This window comes from Accipiter gentilis, chromosome 30, assembly GCF_929443795.1.
Source record: "Accipiter gentilis chromosome 30, bAccGen1.1, whole genome shotgun sequence".
NCBI lineage: Eukaryota > Metazoa > Chordata > Aves > Accipitriformes > Accipitridae > Astur > Astur gentilis.
Genome location: NC_064909.1, coordinates 14336463 through 14355773, shown reverse-complemented (window position 1 = coordinate 14355773; position 19311 = coordinate 14336463). Strand labels below are relative to the sequence as shown.

At 40.7% G+C, this 19311-nt stretch overlaps 1 protein-coding gene across 2 annotated transcripts in view; it reads left to right on the top strand.

Moving 5' to 3' along the window:
- SUSD4 (sushi domain containing 4) overlaps nt 1–16754 on the top strand; it is a 73739-nt gene extending 56985 nt beyond the window's left edge. For both annotated transcript variants that reach the window (XM_049833444.1, XM_049833442.1), the window contains 4 exons: nt 11509–11700; nt 12186–12330; nt 14013–14395; nt 15608–16754. In XM_049833444.1, coding sequence (XP_049689401.1) covers nt 11509–11700; nt 12186–12330; nt 14013–14395; nt 15608–15636 — 749 coding nt within the window. In that variant the 3' untranslated portion in view covers nt 15637–16754. The remainder of the gene's footprint in view (nt 1–11508; nt 11701–12185; nt 12331–14012; nt 14396–15607) is intronic.
- Nucleotides 16755–19311: the final 2557 nt, after the last annotated feature.

The following is a 19311-nucleotide window of genomic DNA, read 5'->3' as shown; positions in this document are numbered from 1 at the left end:
TTTATTTATTTATTTATATGATTTTTAAATTATGAATTTGTGGTTAATCATCCATCTGTAGAAATTGATGTAGGTTAGTGATTGCCTTCTGTAAAATCAGATATGCAAAAGATGGGTGGAAAAACCCTTAAATTGAAGATTACCGCATGGGGTATAAACACTAATTGTAAAATCAGATGGCTTCCTGAAGGAGAGCAAACACTTGAAAACATACTGGTATGGAACTCTGTGAAATGAAAAGTATAGAACTAGGAAATGTTTATGATATGATACAATACTTTAAGGTGAATTGGAAAAAATTGGAGAAATTAAAAAAAAAAAAAAAAAAACAAAAAAGGCTGACTGTTAGTACTTTGGGAACGTGATCTGCGTATGATTACACACCTTGCCATCTGGACTCCATATTTTAATCTTTCATGCCCTTCAGAAGACTTTCAAGAAGACGTAAGTAATAGTTCTTATAAAAAACTGGGCGGGGGAAAGCAGACAAAGAAAGGAAAGGCTGGAAGGATTTGATAATAATGTTAATGCTAGAATATAAAGCAGTTGTCTGGATAGTGTAATTGGGAATTCCCGGCTTTGTATGTAAGAGTAAAAGGGAAAATAGGTTGATTTGCAAACAACAAACACGATCCTATTATCTGGAATGTCTTGTTTCGGCATCATCCCAGCTGAACAGAAAAGCTGGTCCTGCAGGAAATCAGATATATTGCAATATCAAAACTTCATTCTACATGCTAGGATCAACAGATTGTCTAGCTGAGGTTAAGCTTGAAAGAATGTAAAATGGGAAATATTTCAAATTTTTGTAGGTAGATTCAAAATTAAAATGAAAAAAACATGAGGAATAGACTTCAAAGGGGAGATTTGATGTGTAGAAGAGAGGAAAAACATAGAAGAAAACTGAAGGCACTTCAGAACTCTGGTATATAAAACCACCTCATTGTGAGAAGAGGTGAAAAGATACAATGGTAGGCAACCACCAATTACAGAAAGGATCCTGAAAATTATAGAAACTATGGAATAAAGACAGGAGAAGGAAGGAATTAAGAAAATTGCACAACAAAGCCAGAAGAAGTGCAAGAGAACCCAAAAAACCCCTACCTGGAGCACCAGGAAATTTCTGAAGAACAAAAGGGGCTTAGTCATATGAAAATTAAACCCAGCAAAGTATGCTACAAACAAAAAAAAAATATTCTGGAAAGACAGGCAAAAATACAGGACAGAGCTTTAAAATTATACTTCTCATAAACCTGAGGACAGACACTCATAGAGAGGGTCTGATAATTCTGGTATAGACCCTAGAACGTAAAGAGCATGAAAGAGCACTGGAGGGGGGTGATATTGCAGGTGAAATGCCATAGCTGCTTAATATTTCAAAACAAAGTAACTTAAACTTTCTAACCAATTACACGCAGGATAGTTTGAAGGAAAGCTTCAAAAGATCTTCATTCTTACATAACAGTTGCTAATGTCATCAACAGTGACTGACACCAAGCTATACATTTGATAAACTGTGCTCTCAAAATATTTTAAATTCTTGATGGAACATACAGCAATACACTGAGAAAAAAGATACCAGTCAGCCTGTAATCAGTTTACGTTCAGGCCTCAGAATAAAGTAAGCAGTCCTAAGCCTGAGATATCATACATTGGTACGAATGGATTTCTCTCTGTGTTTCTTTGTTGACATTGAGAAGGCTTTAGATAAATTCCAACATGACAGACTGATACGTATCCGCAGGGAAGATAATGTTGATGCAGCAGATCTCTAGCAGATAAAAATCCTGTAGAGGGAACAGAGGGCAGCAATACAAGCAAGTTGTGAAACACTGTGGTATTAAGAAATTAAGAGGTAGATACCAGGATTCTGTTCTATGTTTAGACCTACTCAGCTTGCAGGAAGGAGGGAGAATAGATTAAATATTGCTCAACTGCCAAAGTTGGCATCCAAGTTAACTGAGTTAATGCTAACATAAGGCCCATTGATAGCCTTATTTTTAATAGCTCTGACTAGAGTGGCATTTCAGAATATATTCACTGCCTACAGCAATACTTCTTACAACTCAGGAACAACAACCAGCAGTAAATGCTCAAGTAGCAGCAGCCAACAATACTTGTAAGCACCTTTACTTGGGCAACACCTTTACATCAGTGACACCTTTAGCCTGATGGCCAAAGGATGAAATAGGCTGACAGCATTTGACCCTGGGGGTGATTTAATTGTAGAACGCAAGTGTGATGAAGAAGTTTAGAAGGATAGTTTTCTTTAAGAAAAGTCATTTAATAATTCTGCGTGTTTCTGCACTGTAGACAGTTAAAGGTCACCCAGGAGTGCAGAAATAATACACATCCAGCCACCCTGTATGAGTGTGGAAGTTGAACACTTTAAGGAGCTGCTTATAGTGACTTGGAATATCTGGATTTTTGTGCTGTTGGAGAATGCTGAAATTCATCTGTACACCTTTACCCACAGCTGAAGAGGTGTGGAAAAGAATTGAATTCAGAAAGAGCAGAGTGACATGAAATAGGAGGCAGACAAATCATGTTTTTCTATGGACATACTGCTTAATAATCATCCAATCTCTTAACTCCAGCATGTGTATTGCAAAGTGAAACAGAAAGAAAACCAGACCATGTTTTGAGACAGAATGATACACAAAAGTGGGCTTTTTACAGCTCTCATTATGAGGGTTGGGGGGGTTTAGACAACAGTCCCCAAGTTGAAGACATTGTTTGAAGAAGATAAAACCCACTGTATTTCTAAGTGACTGCTCCTTTTTTGCATTGCAGAAATCTTCTTTGATCTTGGCTGTGATTGAAATAGATGCCTTCTCCACTCTTCATAGTTTTTCAAGAAAGCAACAGAACAACAACTTGTAATCTGTTTCTTTTATGTCTTCTGTTTCTGCTTGATGCACAGGACTGTCACAGTAAATCATTGTTTTACACCTGCTCTATCACCTGTGTACCTTTCAGAAACTCTTTAGCATTTCCAGAATCAGCCAGACATCCCAGCTTTTTTATGGAGCCATAATTTCTGCCCTGAAGTTCCACGTTAGCTGCCAGACGCATGTAGTGTTTTATCCACGGTGCTCTAAATATGCCGAGGATTAGGTGGGGGAAAGCACACAAAATTTCTCCCTGAGGACTGTTTTATAATATTAATCTTTAACTGTATCTGGCAGGGCTCCTCAGAAAGGAAAAGCACACTACATTGTCTACTTTGAAATCAAATATATCTGTGCTTTATGGACACGTTCATTAAATTTGGCTACGCAGTGCAATCACAGAACATCTTCCACAAATGGAGGGAACTGTACCTACAGACTCTATGCATTAGGAAGTCTGTTCACTGCGTAGGTTTGTTCACTTCCAGACACAGAAACCAATATTTAAGGGGTGGCAGTTTCACCAGTCAGTGTAGATAGGCACTTGATAACTAAACATAAATAACAGAAACCAATACTCTTCTGCGCCCTCCTAGTCTTGTAAGCTGGTTTGTGGTATTACAGTGCTAAGATCACCTGCTGGTTCCCCCCCCCCCCCCCTTGTTTTTTTCCCAGTAGCACTCCATTGGGAATGGAACCTTTCCTTCTCCCAGGTGGTACAGCTTGATTTCTTCAGCCTTCAGCTAAACCCTGGAATACAGCTCGTCTATTCCAGCATTCCTTCTTTCCATCAACCCCTGATGACTGGTGTAGGTGACACCACACAGCTCAAGGGATTCTTGCTTATAAAGAAAGAGGAAAAAGCTGTTAAAGAAAGGGAGATTAAAATAACATAAAACCACTGACATGTCCAGCTCACAGTGAGCACTGGCTTCTTCAGACATCCCTGTCAGGTGCTTTTATCCATCTGATTTTCTTAGCCAGCTTCCCAACAGCTCACTCTCCCTCCTCCACCTCCATTCTACTTCTAAGCACTTTGACCTTTTCCAGGTCTGGGGTTATGATGCCTGTCAAATACCCAAACCTTGACTTATTCTGAAGCTCTCCGATTCCTTCATGTTAGGTGTCTATGCAGTCCCCAGCATCTGCTTCTCAAAGTCCTAAAAAAAGACCATTACTGATGATAAAGTCAACCACTCATGAGAAAAGGATGAAACAAAACTAGAAGCCAGTGATGAAGAAAGCTAGAACAATCTGCTGTAAGCGAGACCACAGTGCTCCAAGCACACCCATGTGAATAATGAGTATGAATATTCCTTAAATATAATTACAGGCCTTTTGCTAATTACGGGCCTCTTGCTAAAAGAACTCCTAGCTCTCATTGCTGCAAACTCATCATCATTTTTTTGTAGTCTAAATGAAAATTGCACTTTTTAACTTATAATTTATAGGAGAAAGATCACCTGGCGTCTGTTTCATCCTGCATCCATTGTGAAATGCATTTGAAACTAAAGACTTTGGCATTCAGATGAATATTTCACACGTTGCTGTGCTGGGAACGGCAGGATTGTTGAGGACGAGTGTGAATTTGGTGTGATGCTCTTGTAGGAGCTCAGCTGACTGGAACAGCGAAATGGGCTCTGTAATTTGTAACTCCAGTAATAAGGAAGCTCTGTGTATGATAAGTGATTGTAAATCACCTTCTGTTTCCATTTAGGAATCAGCTAATTTTAAACTACTATTAAAATAGGCTTGAAACTAGTTTTATGCTGTTCCATTTAGGCTCATACAGCTGGTGTCAGGGATAGCAATTTTCAGCAAGATGGTGTTTGTCAGAGCTAGACCAGAGAAGCAGCTTTTCATTAAAAACTTAATTATTCGATTCATTTCACACTTCGTAGAGGGTGAAAAGTGCTTCTCACTTTATGCACGTTGAAAGGCTTACCTCGCTATTGTAGCTGGTACAGAATTACCCAGGGGTGATTGTCTAGGGGCAGAGCAAGCAGCTTGGAGCCATGAGACCTGAGGTGTGTTCCTAGCTGCTTGAACACTGACTTGCTGAATGGCTGAGAAGAAGTTGCTTAACTGTTAGGTGTCTTTTCAGGAGAAAACATGTAAGTGGCATTGTGAAGGTTAAGTAGTTGAGAAAGGTTAAGATTGAAAAGAGTTTGGAAATTACTGGCTAAGAATACAATATTTTTAATAATTCTTGCTGTAGGCTTTCAAGAAATAAATTTGCTGGCAACTCCAGAGTTCAAAATAAGCATCTTGTATCTTTGTTACTTTACGTCATGTCTACTGTCAGGCTTAATAGGAGTTACATTATATATTGGTGCTCACTTAGTTGTTTCCACTAAACTTTCTCTTCTGGTATTACGATTGGTGCTGTTGTTTTGCTGTGGGAATGAGTAATCAGAAGAGTTCCTCAAAGCATGTCTTCACTTTCAAAACACAAATTCAATGGCCTCAAAGTTTTTCTCACTTATTCCAGCACAGCTGTAATATGCAGTAAGTCTCCCTTCACAATGCCAGCAGCATTTGTTATAGGAATGTGTCATTAGGGTATTGTTAAGCTGATGTTCACGATAAATGAAAAGTTACTCTACAAATGCTTCCTGTTCTGCTTACATTTCTGAAGAATGTCATTAGAAGTAAATTCCTGTTAAGCAGCTGTTCTAGACTGAGATGTTTTGACATGGCTTATTTTAAAGCAACTGGGTTTGCTACTTCCTTCCTTTTAGAAACCTCTTAATTTCTTCTTCAAGCTCTCAACTGGATATGAGTAGTTGAGTCCAACAGTTTTTCTTCCATCCGACTTATAATACTGGACAATTTAATGGGAATTTTTGTTTTGCAATTTTAGAATTAAAATACTTTTGGTTTTTTGCATTACTATAAATGGAAATCTAAGTTAAAAAATAGAAAAAATAGAAGAATCCTTTTTTTAATATTTAGAGCGCAAAAGTAATTTCCTTTGCCTCCTCTTCTTCCTGTTGGCCATCCACTCCCCCTTCCCTATCTGCATTTCCCTATCTGATATTGCACTAGAAATACCAATTTTTTTCTACCAGTTTTGTCTTGAGAACTTTTTGGCTAACAAATAAATCAGTGAATTCTCTAAACAGTATAGTGTCTTCAGAGTTTAAAAATTCACAACTAACAGCTACTTTGTTTTGAACACCATTGATTTATTTTCTTTTTGTTTGTTGTTTTTTACAAACTCATAACTATTAAGAAACATTTTCCTTTATGAAAGATGCTAATACATGTGTTCCATCAACTGAATATAGGATATAGGCATTACATTCCCCTCCATAGTGACTATCTTATAATGTGTTGTTATGTGTATGTGAGGGGACGAGGAGCTTGAAATCAAGGCTCTGTACTGTGCAGTGCAAGTGTGATTCATGTGCTGGTAATACCTGTGGAAATGGCCAGGTCTGTCAGGTGAACTGGACAGGGGTTGTTGAGGTATATGAGAGAAAGGCTTCTTGGTTGAGTATTTATTTTATTCTGAAGGTCTGAAGGGTGATGACACTGAAGTAATTACCACAGTATTCATAAAGAAGCAGGAAGAGGAACAAATATAATCTTAATCTTCTACGTTCCCATAAAAAAATGAATTTTCAGATCCTGTGTACCCAAGCATGTATTTGTATGAAGGCAATATATGGAAAAGGATCCTTACTAAGGCTCCAGAAGCCAGCCAGTAAAGCCTCAGGTGAGGACCAGGTCACCCTAGATGGGAAGACTCAGACCTGCTGGGACGTATCCTGCTGCAGTCTCATGGAGTAAATCATGGCTCGAATTAAACATTGGTTGGAATGCAGTAGCCAGACACCAGGTATCCAGATTTCTGGTGTTAATTAATGTCCCGATATGTACAAGAACAAGTGAAGGTTAGGAGAAGCTCTTGTTCTCTTCCAGTTTGTGCACAAACCAGACAGTGTGCCCACCTCTCTGATTACTATCTAGCGAGATACACCAGTGTTTTCCCCGCACATTGGAAATGGCAGTTTTTTCTGTGTCTTTCTCATCGTGAAGTTTCATCTTAATCTTTTCTCACTCGTTGCACAACAAGCAGGCATTCATGTTGTGTTTGGAAGAAGTGTTATTTTTTATTAGGTGCAAATGTCACTAACCCTGCCCATCCCTGTGTCAAACAGAAAATGGCTGGCCTTACACTGGGTTTTTTGCTAACCCAGCTAACCAAGCAACTAAGGTCCTACATGAAAGGAAGACTAGTAGCTAGAGAAAAAACATACTATGCAAAAAATCAATGGTAGAAAATAAGCTTCTTCCTTATTCCTACCCCCTATCTATAAGTAAGTGAGTGCCCTGTATTTCAAGACATTTTTGCTTTTATTTTTTGGCTTATGTACAAAAGCTGGGCAAAACCTGAATCATTTACCTCCTGCCTACTTTGACCAAAGACTAAACCGACTAACCATTGAACTGATTGACTAAAAGGAAGGTTTTGAGTACTGTAAAAATCTGTAACTCCACTGTTACCTCTCTACCAGTGGCTTTTAAAAAGTGACGTGACATCTTTATTCTGTGCCATCAATGTTAATTGAGAATATGCTAATGCCAAAAAAATCTCTCCCTCTTACAGTTCCAGTGTCAACAGTGCAGAATTACTGCAGCATCCTCTGGGCAAAGTTTAAAAAGCTTCTTGACCATAATGGGTAGGAAAAATTACTGGCTGAACCCCACTTATTCCTCCAGTGTCTGGGCAGTAAGCGCCCGCAGCCTGTGCCACCCTTGCTGTGACCCTGGTCCAAGGGATGCAGCTGTTGCACTGCGGAGGCTGCGATGGAGGGCGCACGTCATGGGGCAGACCTGCCTTTGCCTCTGCTCCAAGCCAGTGTTTGACAGGGTTTGTAACACAAGGCTCGACTCCCCAGGTTTTAAGCTCTTCCTGAGAGTGCTAATCTTTCATTAAAATCAGTCAGAGCAGAAAGCCCGCAGCTGATCTCAGAGGAGAGCCCTCAGCTCCAACAGCTCCTAAGAGCAGGCGGGGAAGTCCATCAAAATCAGATTGGGAATTCCTCCCTTCAACTTCCTTGAGTAATAAGTGTCTTGAGCATCCTGGAAGGGACTTATTTGCTATATAAACACATTTGTTCTTTCTTTTTGATGAACGATTCAGCTTTTCAGCTGAGAATGCTGAGCAGTAAAGTTCTGTAAGTCCCCTTACAGTCTGTGGCCAATTGCTCTACAAAGACAAATCTGGAGACCCAGGATCACGTACTGCAGAACCACCAGCAGACACTGCCTGAATTATGTCCATCCCTCTGACAAGCTCCAAAGTTAAGGGCACACGCATGTGGTCTTTTAATGTTGGTCATCAGAAGATATTACTGGGTTATCCGTGCTGGATGTTGTAATTAGCACATTAAAGTCTCAAAAGCCTTATGAAGATTCTGAAAGCTATTGGTAGTAAAGATTTGGTGTCATATTTAAGAACAGCACCTAGGTCGTTTTTTAAGCTGTGAGAATTTTCTGAAGTAGAATTCACTTTGTTTCTATGCTTATCTATCGTTCATACTGCTGTCAGCTTTGACAGTGAAAATGTACTTGTCAAACACACTTTTATTTTAATCAGTTTGTGGCTATTTTCATTCTGTGAGTTTGATGCATTTTCCTGAAGTCCGTGGCCTGTAATTTCCAAATACCATTAGGGTCAATCACTGGGAATGCTAGAATTTTACCTTTCCTAGAAAACTTCAGTGGGCTTAGGTTTGCCACCTGAGTTTTCCTCCATATTTGATCTGACACATTACTTTAATCTGTGTAACCAGTATCATACACTGGTATCCAGCATAAATAAGGGATCTGACCCAGTAAGATGACTAGCTCTGCACTAAAAATCTTCTGTCTCTGAGAGCCAAGAGTGTTCAGCGGCCCTCCAGACTTTCATAATCTTACTTTTCTATGATCAAAACTAAGGCCATTTCATGGCTGTCCTTCCACTGGCTTTAAAGGATCTTGGGCCAGGATGACCATGGGAATGGAGCGAGTTGAGAAAGGCACTGGGTGTATGACTAACTGCCCAGAGCCCAAAGAGAGTTCATTTTTGGTTGTTTGTGATGCATCTCATTTGACTTGATTTGGAAAAAGAGGCTCTGAACCTGAGCATTACTGATTGTACATGGAGGCCAGTTTGCCCATGCAAATGTTGAGGGAATCCTCAAACTGGATGAATGTAAAGTTCACAGGAGGTGGGGAGGGATACCCCAAGTGAGTGAGAACCCCTGACTCTGACAGTCTAGTTGACGTAAGAATGAAGCACTGTTTCAATTGAGCTAAATACCCTCATTTTCAAACCCGTTCAATTGCATCTGCTGGTTGTAGGAGTATTTAATGCAAGAGCTGTTGGCAGGTACGACTGCTTAAAACTTGACTCTAATTCATGGCTAATGTTCGGCAGTGCATTAAAGAAATGTTTGCAGAAGTTTCCAGGCAGCACCAATGCATGAGCATTTCCCTTGAAACACGGAGGGTGTCAGTGGAAGGGGTGGCACTCTTTTTTAGCACTGGGGACATATCCTACACAAAGACTGATGCTCTTGTTTTCAGGTTTTATAAAATACATCTCCATTTGTAAACAGACTGTCAGCTCCGTGTCTGGGTTGTCCCCACAGTGTATTGTTTTTAATCTGCCTGGAAATGTGTTGTTTCTGAGCTGATCTACATTGCTGGGACACCATTAGGAGGTTAGGGATGAGACAGCAGGTACCTTGCTGGAGAGGAAAATTTATTTCTCTGAGTGTTGCTCTTTGTGATAAGGTGTGCTCTACTTGCTTGTTGCTAGAAAGGTACTGGGCATCTACACATCTCTTGCAGCCTGCCGTAGCTTGGCAGAACTCAGTTGCAAAGAAGCTTAAATTGCTGTATTCCTTTGTTCTCATGCTTTAAGCGCAGACAATAAAAATATACCAGATTTCCTTATGGCAGGCCAGAATTGTTGCTTTCACACCGATCATTTTCTTTTTAATAGAAGAATGATCCCTGATATGGACAAAAGGTGCTTTCCTACTATTTGTCTGACATCTTTGCCCTAGTCTTAAGGAAATTGTTTTCCATCTTGAGTTAACTTCCCAGTAAAGCATTCCTCTGTCTCATGGGCCCAGAGACTTTGGAAAGTATGGAGAGTATTGAGGATGTGAATTTTTATGTGAATTACTTGCTCTGATTTCAAGTTATTATTAAGCCTTGCCAGTGAAAATGCAAACAAAACCATGTCTTCAGGAGATGGGGAACAGACATTACTGCACATTGTAATCAGCCTCTCTTAAAGATTCATTTAATATCTTGTGTATTTTTTTATGAAATGCATTATTCATGTAACAAGATTCACAGAGAGAAGCAGCTGAATTGTAATTTCTGGGAAGATTCTTCTTGCGAGATGGCATTTTCATTATTTAAATCAATGCAGTAGGTCTTGCCCGCATGAGGGAGGCATGAAGTGAAGGGAACAGCCTGTAGATGGGGCACTGAGCCAGTTAGTTACTGGGTCTGATGGGAAATAAAACAAGCCATCCAGTAATTTAAGCCCTTTTTGGGTCAGTGCATAGCCATTTGAGACATTATTACACTTTGTAGGGGTTTTTTCCTCTGTGATAAAAGCACTTAAGAAAATAGTAATCAACTAACACTTACTCAGTGGAAAAGTTTCCTCTCTTATGAAAATACTGCTTGCGAGCCGCTTTCCCCGCTGCTGTTTCCTAGAGAGTGCTCCCTTGGTTTCTCCGTTGAGGTCATCTGCCCAGCCGTGTGAGAGGACATTTCTTTTCATTTCAGGGCCTACAATAAAAGTTGCCCATGTTTATATTGCAATTTTCTCTTATTTACCTAACCTTATGTAAACAACTGTACTTAATTAATGCAGGTCAGCCTCTGTTATATTGAAGACCTCACTCCTGAGATCAGTAGGGCTGTTCAGAGATAACAAAACACAAATAATACCAGTAGAGTTTAAGCTCAACTTAACAGTATTACAGTGGTACAGACTGTAAGTGCTTAAGCAACACTGTGTGCTGTGCATCTCTTGCAGCACGGTTGATAGCAAACTCATTTTTAAAAGTGAGTGTTTAGGAATTTAATTAGTGCATATAACCATTTAGTTACGTTAATGAAACAAAAAAATAGGATGTCACAGCTGAATTTGAGACGCTTCCTAAGGAGAGGGATTCTCCTTATTGTCACTGTCCCTCTCCATCCCCATATAGCCATCTTACAGGCATACGTCTCCCCTTTTGTCTTCCTCTCGCTCTCCCCTTCCCCCAGAGGATGGGAAGCTTCCCAAGTCCCATCTCTCAGGCCGTTAAACAAGGAGGCGACAGCAGAGCTCGCTGGTGTCAGGGAGAGCCGAAAGTGACCCCCCGGCACGTGTTGCCACGCGGGAGGTGTGTGTGCATCCCTCCGCTGGTGCGGACGGGCGCCTGGCCTCCCAGCAGCAGCGGTCTAGTACCGCTGAGACAAACCCCAAACGGCGGGGAGCCCGAAAGGGAGCCTGAAGCGTGCCCTGTGCATTTTGACACGCTGAAGCTACCCAGTGCTGGGTTGCTGGCATTAATGTCTTTCTCCTTTTCTCTTTGTTTATTTGCCCAAGTTTGTCCACTACCTCCAATGGTGAGTCATGGAGACTACATCTGCCACCCGCGGCCTTGCGAGCGTTACAACCACGGGACGGTGGTGGAGTTTTACTGTGATCCTGGTTACACCCTCACCAACGACTACAAGTACATCACCTGCCAGTACGGAGAGTGGTTCCCCTCCTACCAAGTGTACTGTGTCAAAACAGGTAAGGGAGCAGCAATGGCGTTACTCCTATCCGTTTATAGTCCCTCTTTTTTAGAGCAAATTTGCTGGTCTCTAATGCCTAGTTAACTTCATCTGTTTCACGGTTAAGTGATGAACATTGATTTTAAGAGGCTATTAAATATAGTACATTTCCAAGATCCTGAATGATCTTAAACCATTTCAATTGTTAGCTCTTCAGATGTATTTTTTAACATCTTCTGAATATTTTTATATGTATATAAGCTAAGGTCATGATTGCATGTATAAAAAAAAGTCAAGGGAAAAAAGCAAGGTCCAGACCCTGTAGCAGCTTAATGTTAAGGGTGCTTTTGGTATATGGCATTGGGTTCATGTGTGTTTTTACAAGATACGTATAAAAGATGTGTTTTCGTAACTAACTTGCACTTCTGAGTATTGTTGAAGTATTAATACAAAATAACAACAGTAATAATCAAGCACAACTCTTGTATTGCCTTTTTGTTGCAGAACAAACCTGGCCAAATACACAGGAGACCCTCCTAACTACATGGAAAATAGTGGCGTTTACTGCTACCAGTGTTTTATTAGTACTGCTACTGGTTATTTTAGCCAGGATGTTCCAGACCAAATTTAAGACACATTTCCTTCCAAGGTTTGTACTGTTTTCTTCGTTGGGTTTTTTTTTTTTCAGTTTTCACATTCAGCACTCCTTGCTGAGGAGACGGAGTGGCTCACGAGCCTTGTAGACACCTTCTTCTTCTGCTCTGAGCAGAAGCCTCTGAACCACCGCTGTGGAAGGGCACCCCCAAAAACCCGCAGTAGTCCCTTCTGCAACTAAGATAAAAGGCAAAGTTTGCCAGATTCGCTTTGGGAGTAATTACAGCTCTGGTACTGAGAATTGCTGCTTCTGCATATAAAAATAGCTGACAATATGTTTAAATACTCATTTTGAGGTGCTGGGGGAATTAATTTTTTAACTACTGTAGACTTAGTAATGTAAGTTTTAAGAAAGAATTTCTTTTTTCTCTATGGACAAATTTGTATTAAAAGTTTGCTTTCCCTTCATGAGTATTATTTTCATCACGATTCATAAACATCTCCTGCATCTTCCTTTATTTCCATAAACTACTGTGCAGCTATGAGCATTTGTCATTGATTCTCACAGCACTCATGAAACAGGAAGGTGGGTATTACTGCTATTATTATCACCTTACAACTGGAAAAACAAAGGCAGGCATGCTGAGTTTTAGGCAAAGCTAGTACTACATTGGGGTTTAGATTTGTTTCTAGTTTTCAGTCTGCTCAGTTTGCTGTGGACCTTGACTGTGTGACTTCTCTTCTCCTGCGCTTGCTTGTTCTCGTCTTTATTCTACCACATGCAGACAGGAGAGCTGAAAAAGCTGTATGTCAGTAAATATGTCCCCATGCCAATGCAGCCAAAAGGACTTGGTGATCTTAATGTTAAATAAATACGTGTACATAAAAGTATACAGATTATATAAGTGATGTGTAAATTTATATACATACATAAGTGTGCATATTTACTGTATATGGGGAATAGTATACGTATACATATATAACTAGGAAGATCTCTGGGGTAACATGTTGCACTATGGGTAGCTTTATAGCCCATACTTGTCTAGCTTATTGAAATGGGTTTCTGTCCTCTCCTTTTCAGATGTTTTCATGTCCTAAAGGTACCTGGGATCAATTCCCTCCTGCCAGGACTATACCGTGATTTAATTGTCTACTAAATGGATACTTTAGGGTTTAACAGACCTTCCCAATTAGCAGAAATGTTTTGCATAAAAAAGAAGCCAGCTTAGTATTGGTTAAGGAAGCCTTCATCCTTTGAAAGTAAGACCTGAAGGATGCTGCAAATCTGGCCACCGAAGCCCTGTCATCCAGTAGTAGTCATCTCAGGGCCTATTTACGTGGGCTGTAAACACTTTTGTGCTCTAGCACACATCTTTCCAGGGGTTCAGGCACTTTTGACTGGGAAACTACATCTGTGATCTTACATCCATGATACCTACTCTGCACAGCACAGCAAATGGTGCTCCTTATCTCTTCCAAGCACCTGCTTTCCTTCCCTTCTCAGAATTGTTCTTCACATACTGGTTTCATCTTTTCGATTGTAACAGATTCCACTGACTGTCAATCTGAACAGAGTTTTGCAAACCCACGAAGCAAACATTTCTGTGAATGTTAATGACCCCGTATCTTTATTTTGCATGACTAGAAAGTGCTGTGTTTACTTAAGTTCAGCGGTTGCTCCGAGGTGCTTCTGACATGCTCCTGCTCTCTGTGATAACTCATCTGTGTTTGACGTAGAGGCAACCAGGAGGGCTCCATGGGTGACCCCGACTTTGTGGTGGTGGACGGCGTTCCTGTCATGCTGCCTTCCTACGACGAAGCTGTAAGCAGCGGCTTGAATGCTCTGGCACCTGGATACTCAGCTACCACAGACCAGGGGCACGTATTGCAGACAGAAGATCAGAATCCTCCTGCTTACCCCGGCCCCAGGATTACGGACATGCTGCCTAGCGAATCTGAGGCCTGTGACAGTAGGTCGGGCTCCTCTGAACTGCTCCAAAGTTTGTACCCGTCCCCAGCATGCCAAACGGCAGTGCTTCCCGGTTCAGATCGAACTGACATATCCCATAGCACCGTCGGGGAGGCTGCATCCACGAGTCCGCGGATCGATATTGCAGATGGTAAGCCTTGCATAGGTGCAGTAAGTGAGTCGGTAAACGGGAGCCATCATTTGTTTGTACGGTCAGAGCAGGAATAAATCCAGCTGACTTGCTCGTACTTTCTCCATGGTTTTGTCCACATCTCCATTTGGACATTTTTCAAACCATACAGCTCCATGGTCATAGAGCTTTGTGTCTGTGATATGTCCTTGCTAGCTGTGGTGCAAGGGATTTGAATCCCAGGCCAGAAGGTTCCCGTCCAGACCCAGTAACAGCAGTCTCATCAACAGGGATGTCAGCAAGCACCCGTGTACGGCAGCAAAGCCAACCATCATCTTGCCTGTATTGGTCTGTTCATCTGCTCCTCAACTCCTACACTCACAACTCCCTCACATGCCATGGCTTTCACAGCAAAGAAAAGGATTTTTCTCCTTAAAATGTGAAGCAAATCATGTTTTCATACTCGGCCAAAATTAGCAGCCTTTATTAACAAACTCCTCATGTCTGTGCATACAGCAAACTGTTCAGTGCGAGGCATGTATGTATTAAGCCATGGACATGGGAGTCACAGCATAAGGGGAACATGTATGAGAAGGAAGATTGCCATATATTATTGTCTGCATTTAAATCGAACGTGAGCATGCATTGATATCATTTCATTGAGTTCTAACGGAGCTGTATGGTGTGCTGCTCAGCATGTTAGGGAAACCATATGGCTTTCCTTGGAGACATTTAGAAGGAGTGGCTCTGATCCTGCTCTCCACAGTCCCTGAGAGTCACTAGGCAAAGAGCTGAAGCCCAGTGTCCTAAATTCAGTGTGGGTGAAGTTCTGGGTGGAGAAAGTCTTCCTGCTTCATAGGGTTGGGGATAACTTCTAATGGTATCACAGCGGGGAGAGGACAGCTGGAAGGAGGAGGGAGAAATTATGATAATGCCAGTAAAAGTCCCTGCCTACTCTGAATGCTGTTTCAGTGATTAATGTAGTAGAAAGGATGTTTGCATTTAGGATTTTGTGGGTCTAACTTGTCTTAGAAAATCTGGATAGTTCTAGTAGGTTAATTTTCACACAGGTGTTAGAGCGTAAGTGGATCTAGAATTGGGGATACCGTATGTCTTGTTCAGATTTTTGCAATGTCCATTTCTATTTTTGTAGAATGGCTAATACAAATACCCTGCAAAAGTATAAAGAGAAGCTACAGTCAGCAATCAATGCTATTTCTTTTTATCCCCTAGAGATTCCTTTGATGGAAGAAGACCCTTAGCCTGCACAGAGACGTGTCTTCGTCACATTGCACTGTTCGGTGACACGAATCATGAAGATTTAGAGATAGAAAAGACTATCTGTGGATTTGGGGAGGGTATTTTCCTACTTGTCAATCTTCCACGCGATGATGTCACCTGATTGGGTGTACATCTTAATCCACAGCGGGGATAACAGCATCCGCATTTGGAACAGCAGCAGTTTTATGAATGAATCCTGGGGATTTGATGAGAGCAGATGTAGAAAAAGAACTGTGGCTTTTTAGAAATGAAATGTATATCTGCATCGCAGAAAGTCATATGGTTCTGTAAGAAATGCTATTGGATTTTGATACTAACTGCCTCACAAAAGCATGTCAAAGTATGTAAATTTGCTTATAAAGACTGCTTTAAATGATCTATGGACCTCTAGTTTATGAAGAATCCTTACAAATTTAAAAAAATACTAGTACTGAAACATAAAAAAAGAGGAAAGATCCTCTTTGGCTTTCCTATGATAACCAGGAAGCTTTTGATTTAGTTGTTGGTGATTTTGTTTCAGACCATGTCTGCAGAAAATATAACAGAAATGATGGGATTCATATATACTTTGATGTATGATAGGAAATATATATAAATATATATATATATTTAAAAACTCTTAAAGAGAAAGAAAAGGAAAGACTCCCAGGTCACATCATGATCTGGAGATTTTTTTAAAGGTAAGGCAGAATTTATATCATATACAATATTCAAGGTAAAGTATCAATATTTGTATTTATGCAAGACTTCTGTGACTACATTGCATTTGATAAATCCTGCTATAATATGAGAGATCTAGAAAATGTTAAAATTATTAAATATGTGCTTAAGAAATGTTGAACTGCCCTGCTTCAACCTTTCTTAAGCTCTTATAAATATATATACACTAGAGTAATCTACAGTCATAGCCCAGAGCACTGCCTTGTCTCTGTACATTGTGGTAGTATTCTGAGCCATTATTGTAGAATACTTTTTAAAAAAATAATAAAGTTCAGTTGCGGTTCTTTTGACTTATCTGACTGCGTGTAGTTTTTCCTTTTTTTCCCCTTCCTCACTTTTTTCACCAGCTCCCACCTGAAGGCTGAGATGGCAGCAGCACACCTGCTCTGTGGCATTTTCAGCTTTATATTCATTATCCAGCTACAAATGGAGAGAGTGGTTTTGATTAAGCAGAGCACATGAAATGGATGCACCAGTGGCGCAGCTTCTGTAAACTCTACATGGCTTCTGTAGAGGCTTTTCTCTCTTCTACATGCTACGCCAGAGCATTGTGCTAAAGCCTGTATGGATGGTTCACCTTTGTGGTGTTACAGGCTATTTGTTATTTGTCAGGAAAATTCCTGGCTGTTTCTTACACTTACTGAAAGCCAAACAGATTTTCTCATCTTATTTTTGGTATTGCGCAAGTGAAACATATGTTAAACTGGCAGTGTTTGAAGGAAGAACTCGCCGTATGTTAATGATAGAGATTGCCATCATGTGGGCTAATCCAAACCAAAGGAAAAAATGCGACTGAGTTCTGATTTTATGTACAAAGTAAACCAGTAATATCTCTATTGCCTTAAACGGAGGATTGCTACAAGTTGCTCCATTATTTTGTCACGATTGTTTAATTATTTATTTGTATTGTGGTAGCATCTAGTGGCCCTACTCATGAATCAGGCTAGTAGAATGATAGATGTGCTGCAACCACTCAAGAAAGTGTTTATTAGCATCCTGTCAGCAACTGTGTATGACAGCAAGAAGCAAATGGAGACAAAAAACTGTAATGGAGAGGCATTTATTACAGTAATTCTACAGTATCATTGATGAGAACATAGTGTTTGGTATTGAAAGGTAAGACACATTCCGCATTATCCTCCATTCTTGCTTACATAAGTTTTGCATTTTTTTCTGCTGAAATTGTCTCAATTGCAATTGCATCTTCAGGTTTATCCCAGAGCTGTATGTATTGCATATTACTACTTTCTTTGCTAACCCTTCCTTTTTAGGTCACATGCTTTCCGGAGGTGTTTGCACTACCAGCTGAAGTTCAGGATTGTCACCCCAGCAAACAAGACAAGAGTGCTGTAATACCAACCTTGAATTGAAGCACATTTCAAGCCTAGAGTCAGTTAAGTGATTTTTGTTTCATAATGTCATTGAAAAGTATTGAATTTACTTTAGGTGCCCTATAAAATATTATGAAATCTGTCTTTGCTGGTCTTTTAACAGCTTGTGAAATTTCATTCCTTATTAAATTTCTGGACTTCCATTTATTCATTTCTGTTATGAAAGCTTCTGATTAATATTTGGAGCTCTGCAGTTTTACAGATGTACACTGCTCTATGTATTGTATTGCAGGCACTTTGTTAAGGGAGCCAGACAGGGTAACTTCAGAAATGTAAATTTATGGCTTATTAGACCATTTTTATTTTAAAAAGTGCAGAACTGCAAATACACTGGAAAACGTTGATGTATTAATATTGCTTGATAGTCCTTTGATAGCACCGTACTAAATATAACATGCAAAGGTAAAAGAGAGGTTTTTACCATTTTTTGCTTATGATGTGTAAGACTTCCTGAAAGGGTGATTTGGGGGGATTACTTGTGTGATTGAGTTTGGGGGGTTTACATCCTTGAATATTTGGGGGGAAAGAGAGGACTGTTTCTACTGTTGTGGGTTTTTTCCACATGGGGCTTGAATTCTCCTGAGAGGTCTGCCTGCCCCTGGATCCGCACCCGTGCCCCGACACACAAGCTGATGCCCTGGGCTGAGGGCTGCCCCCAGCTGCCCCCCAGCCTGCCCAGCTCCCTGGCCACCCTGGAGAACCCCACAGCTTCCTGGCCTGAGACCTCAGGTCACCCTCCAGCATTCCCTGAGCCCCGGCAGCCAAACCTTCAGGAGGGTGGATGCTCTTAGGGTCCCAAGAGACTAGAGAGCTGGTAAGATCATGACAGTATGTTTGCTGTGCAAATGAAACCAGATGGGAGGATGAGCACATTTTATGCAGATCACAAGCTGTTTTCACTTCAGCTAACTGGATGTGAATAAAAACAAACCCAGGAAAACCCTTCTTGGTGAGGGGAGAAGCAGCGTGTTAGTGAAGATGGACAACCCGTGTGCCTTCGGCAGAGGGAGGAAAGGGTATGTACTGAGAACTCCAGGAAAGAAAAACAAGAACTAGCTTCACCCTGCCAATACTTCTAAAAATGAAAAAGGAGAAGGAGAAATGAGCAATGTGTCAGCCTTCAACATTGACTTATGAACAAGGGCTTGACCTGCAGAGTGTTGGGCCAAGAGTGGGGATCCAGGGTCTCACAGCAGCTCTGCAGGGCGTGAATCACAACCTGAGCATGAGTCAGCAGGACCTGGCTGTTGTGAAAATGTTAAATGTCAATATGAGGATGTTTATACAGAACTAAAACATATAACACATGAAGCAATCCTTCAGTTCCACTCAGTGCTTGTAAGGCCTCAGCTAGAGCAGTGTGTCAAACACTGAGCAACTTTTTTCCTCTTCAAGAGAAACACGAAGTAGCTGTAGGGAAGCCAAGCAGAGAGAATAAAGAATTATTAGAAGTTTGGAAGAGCCTGTCCTCAAAGGTCACGTTAGAGATCATGTGGTGTTCAGTGTGAACAACAGACCAAAGGGGACACAGAAATTTGGTTTTCT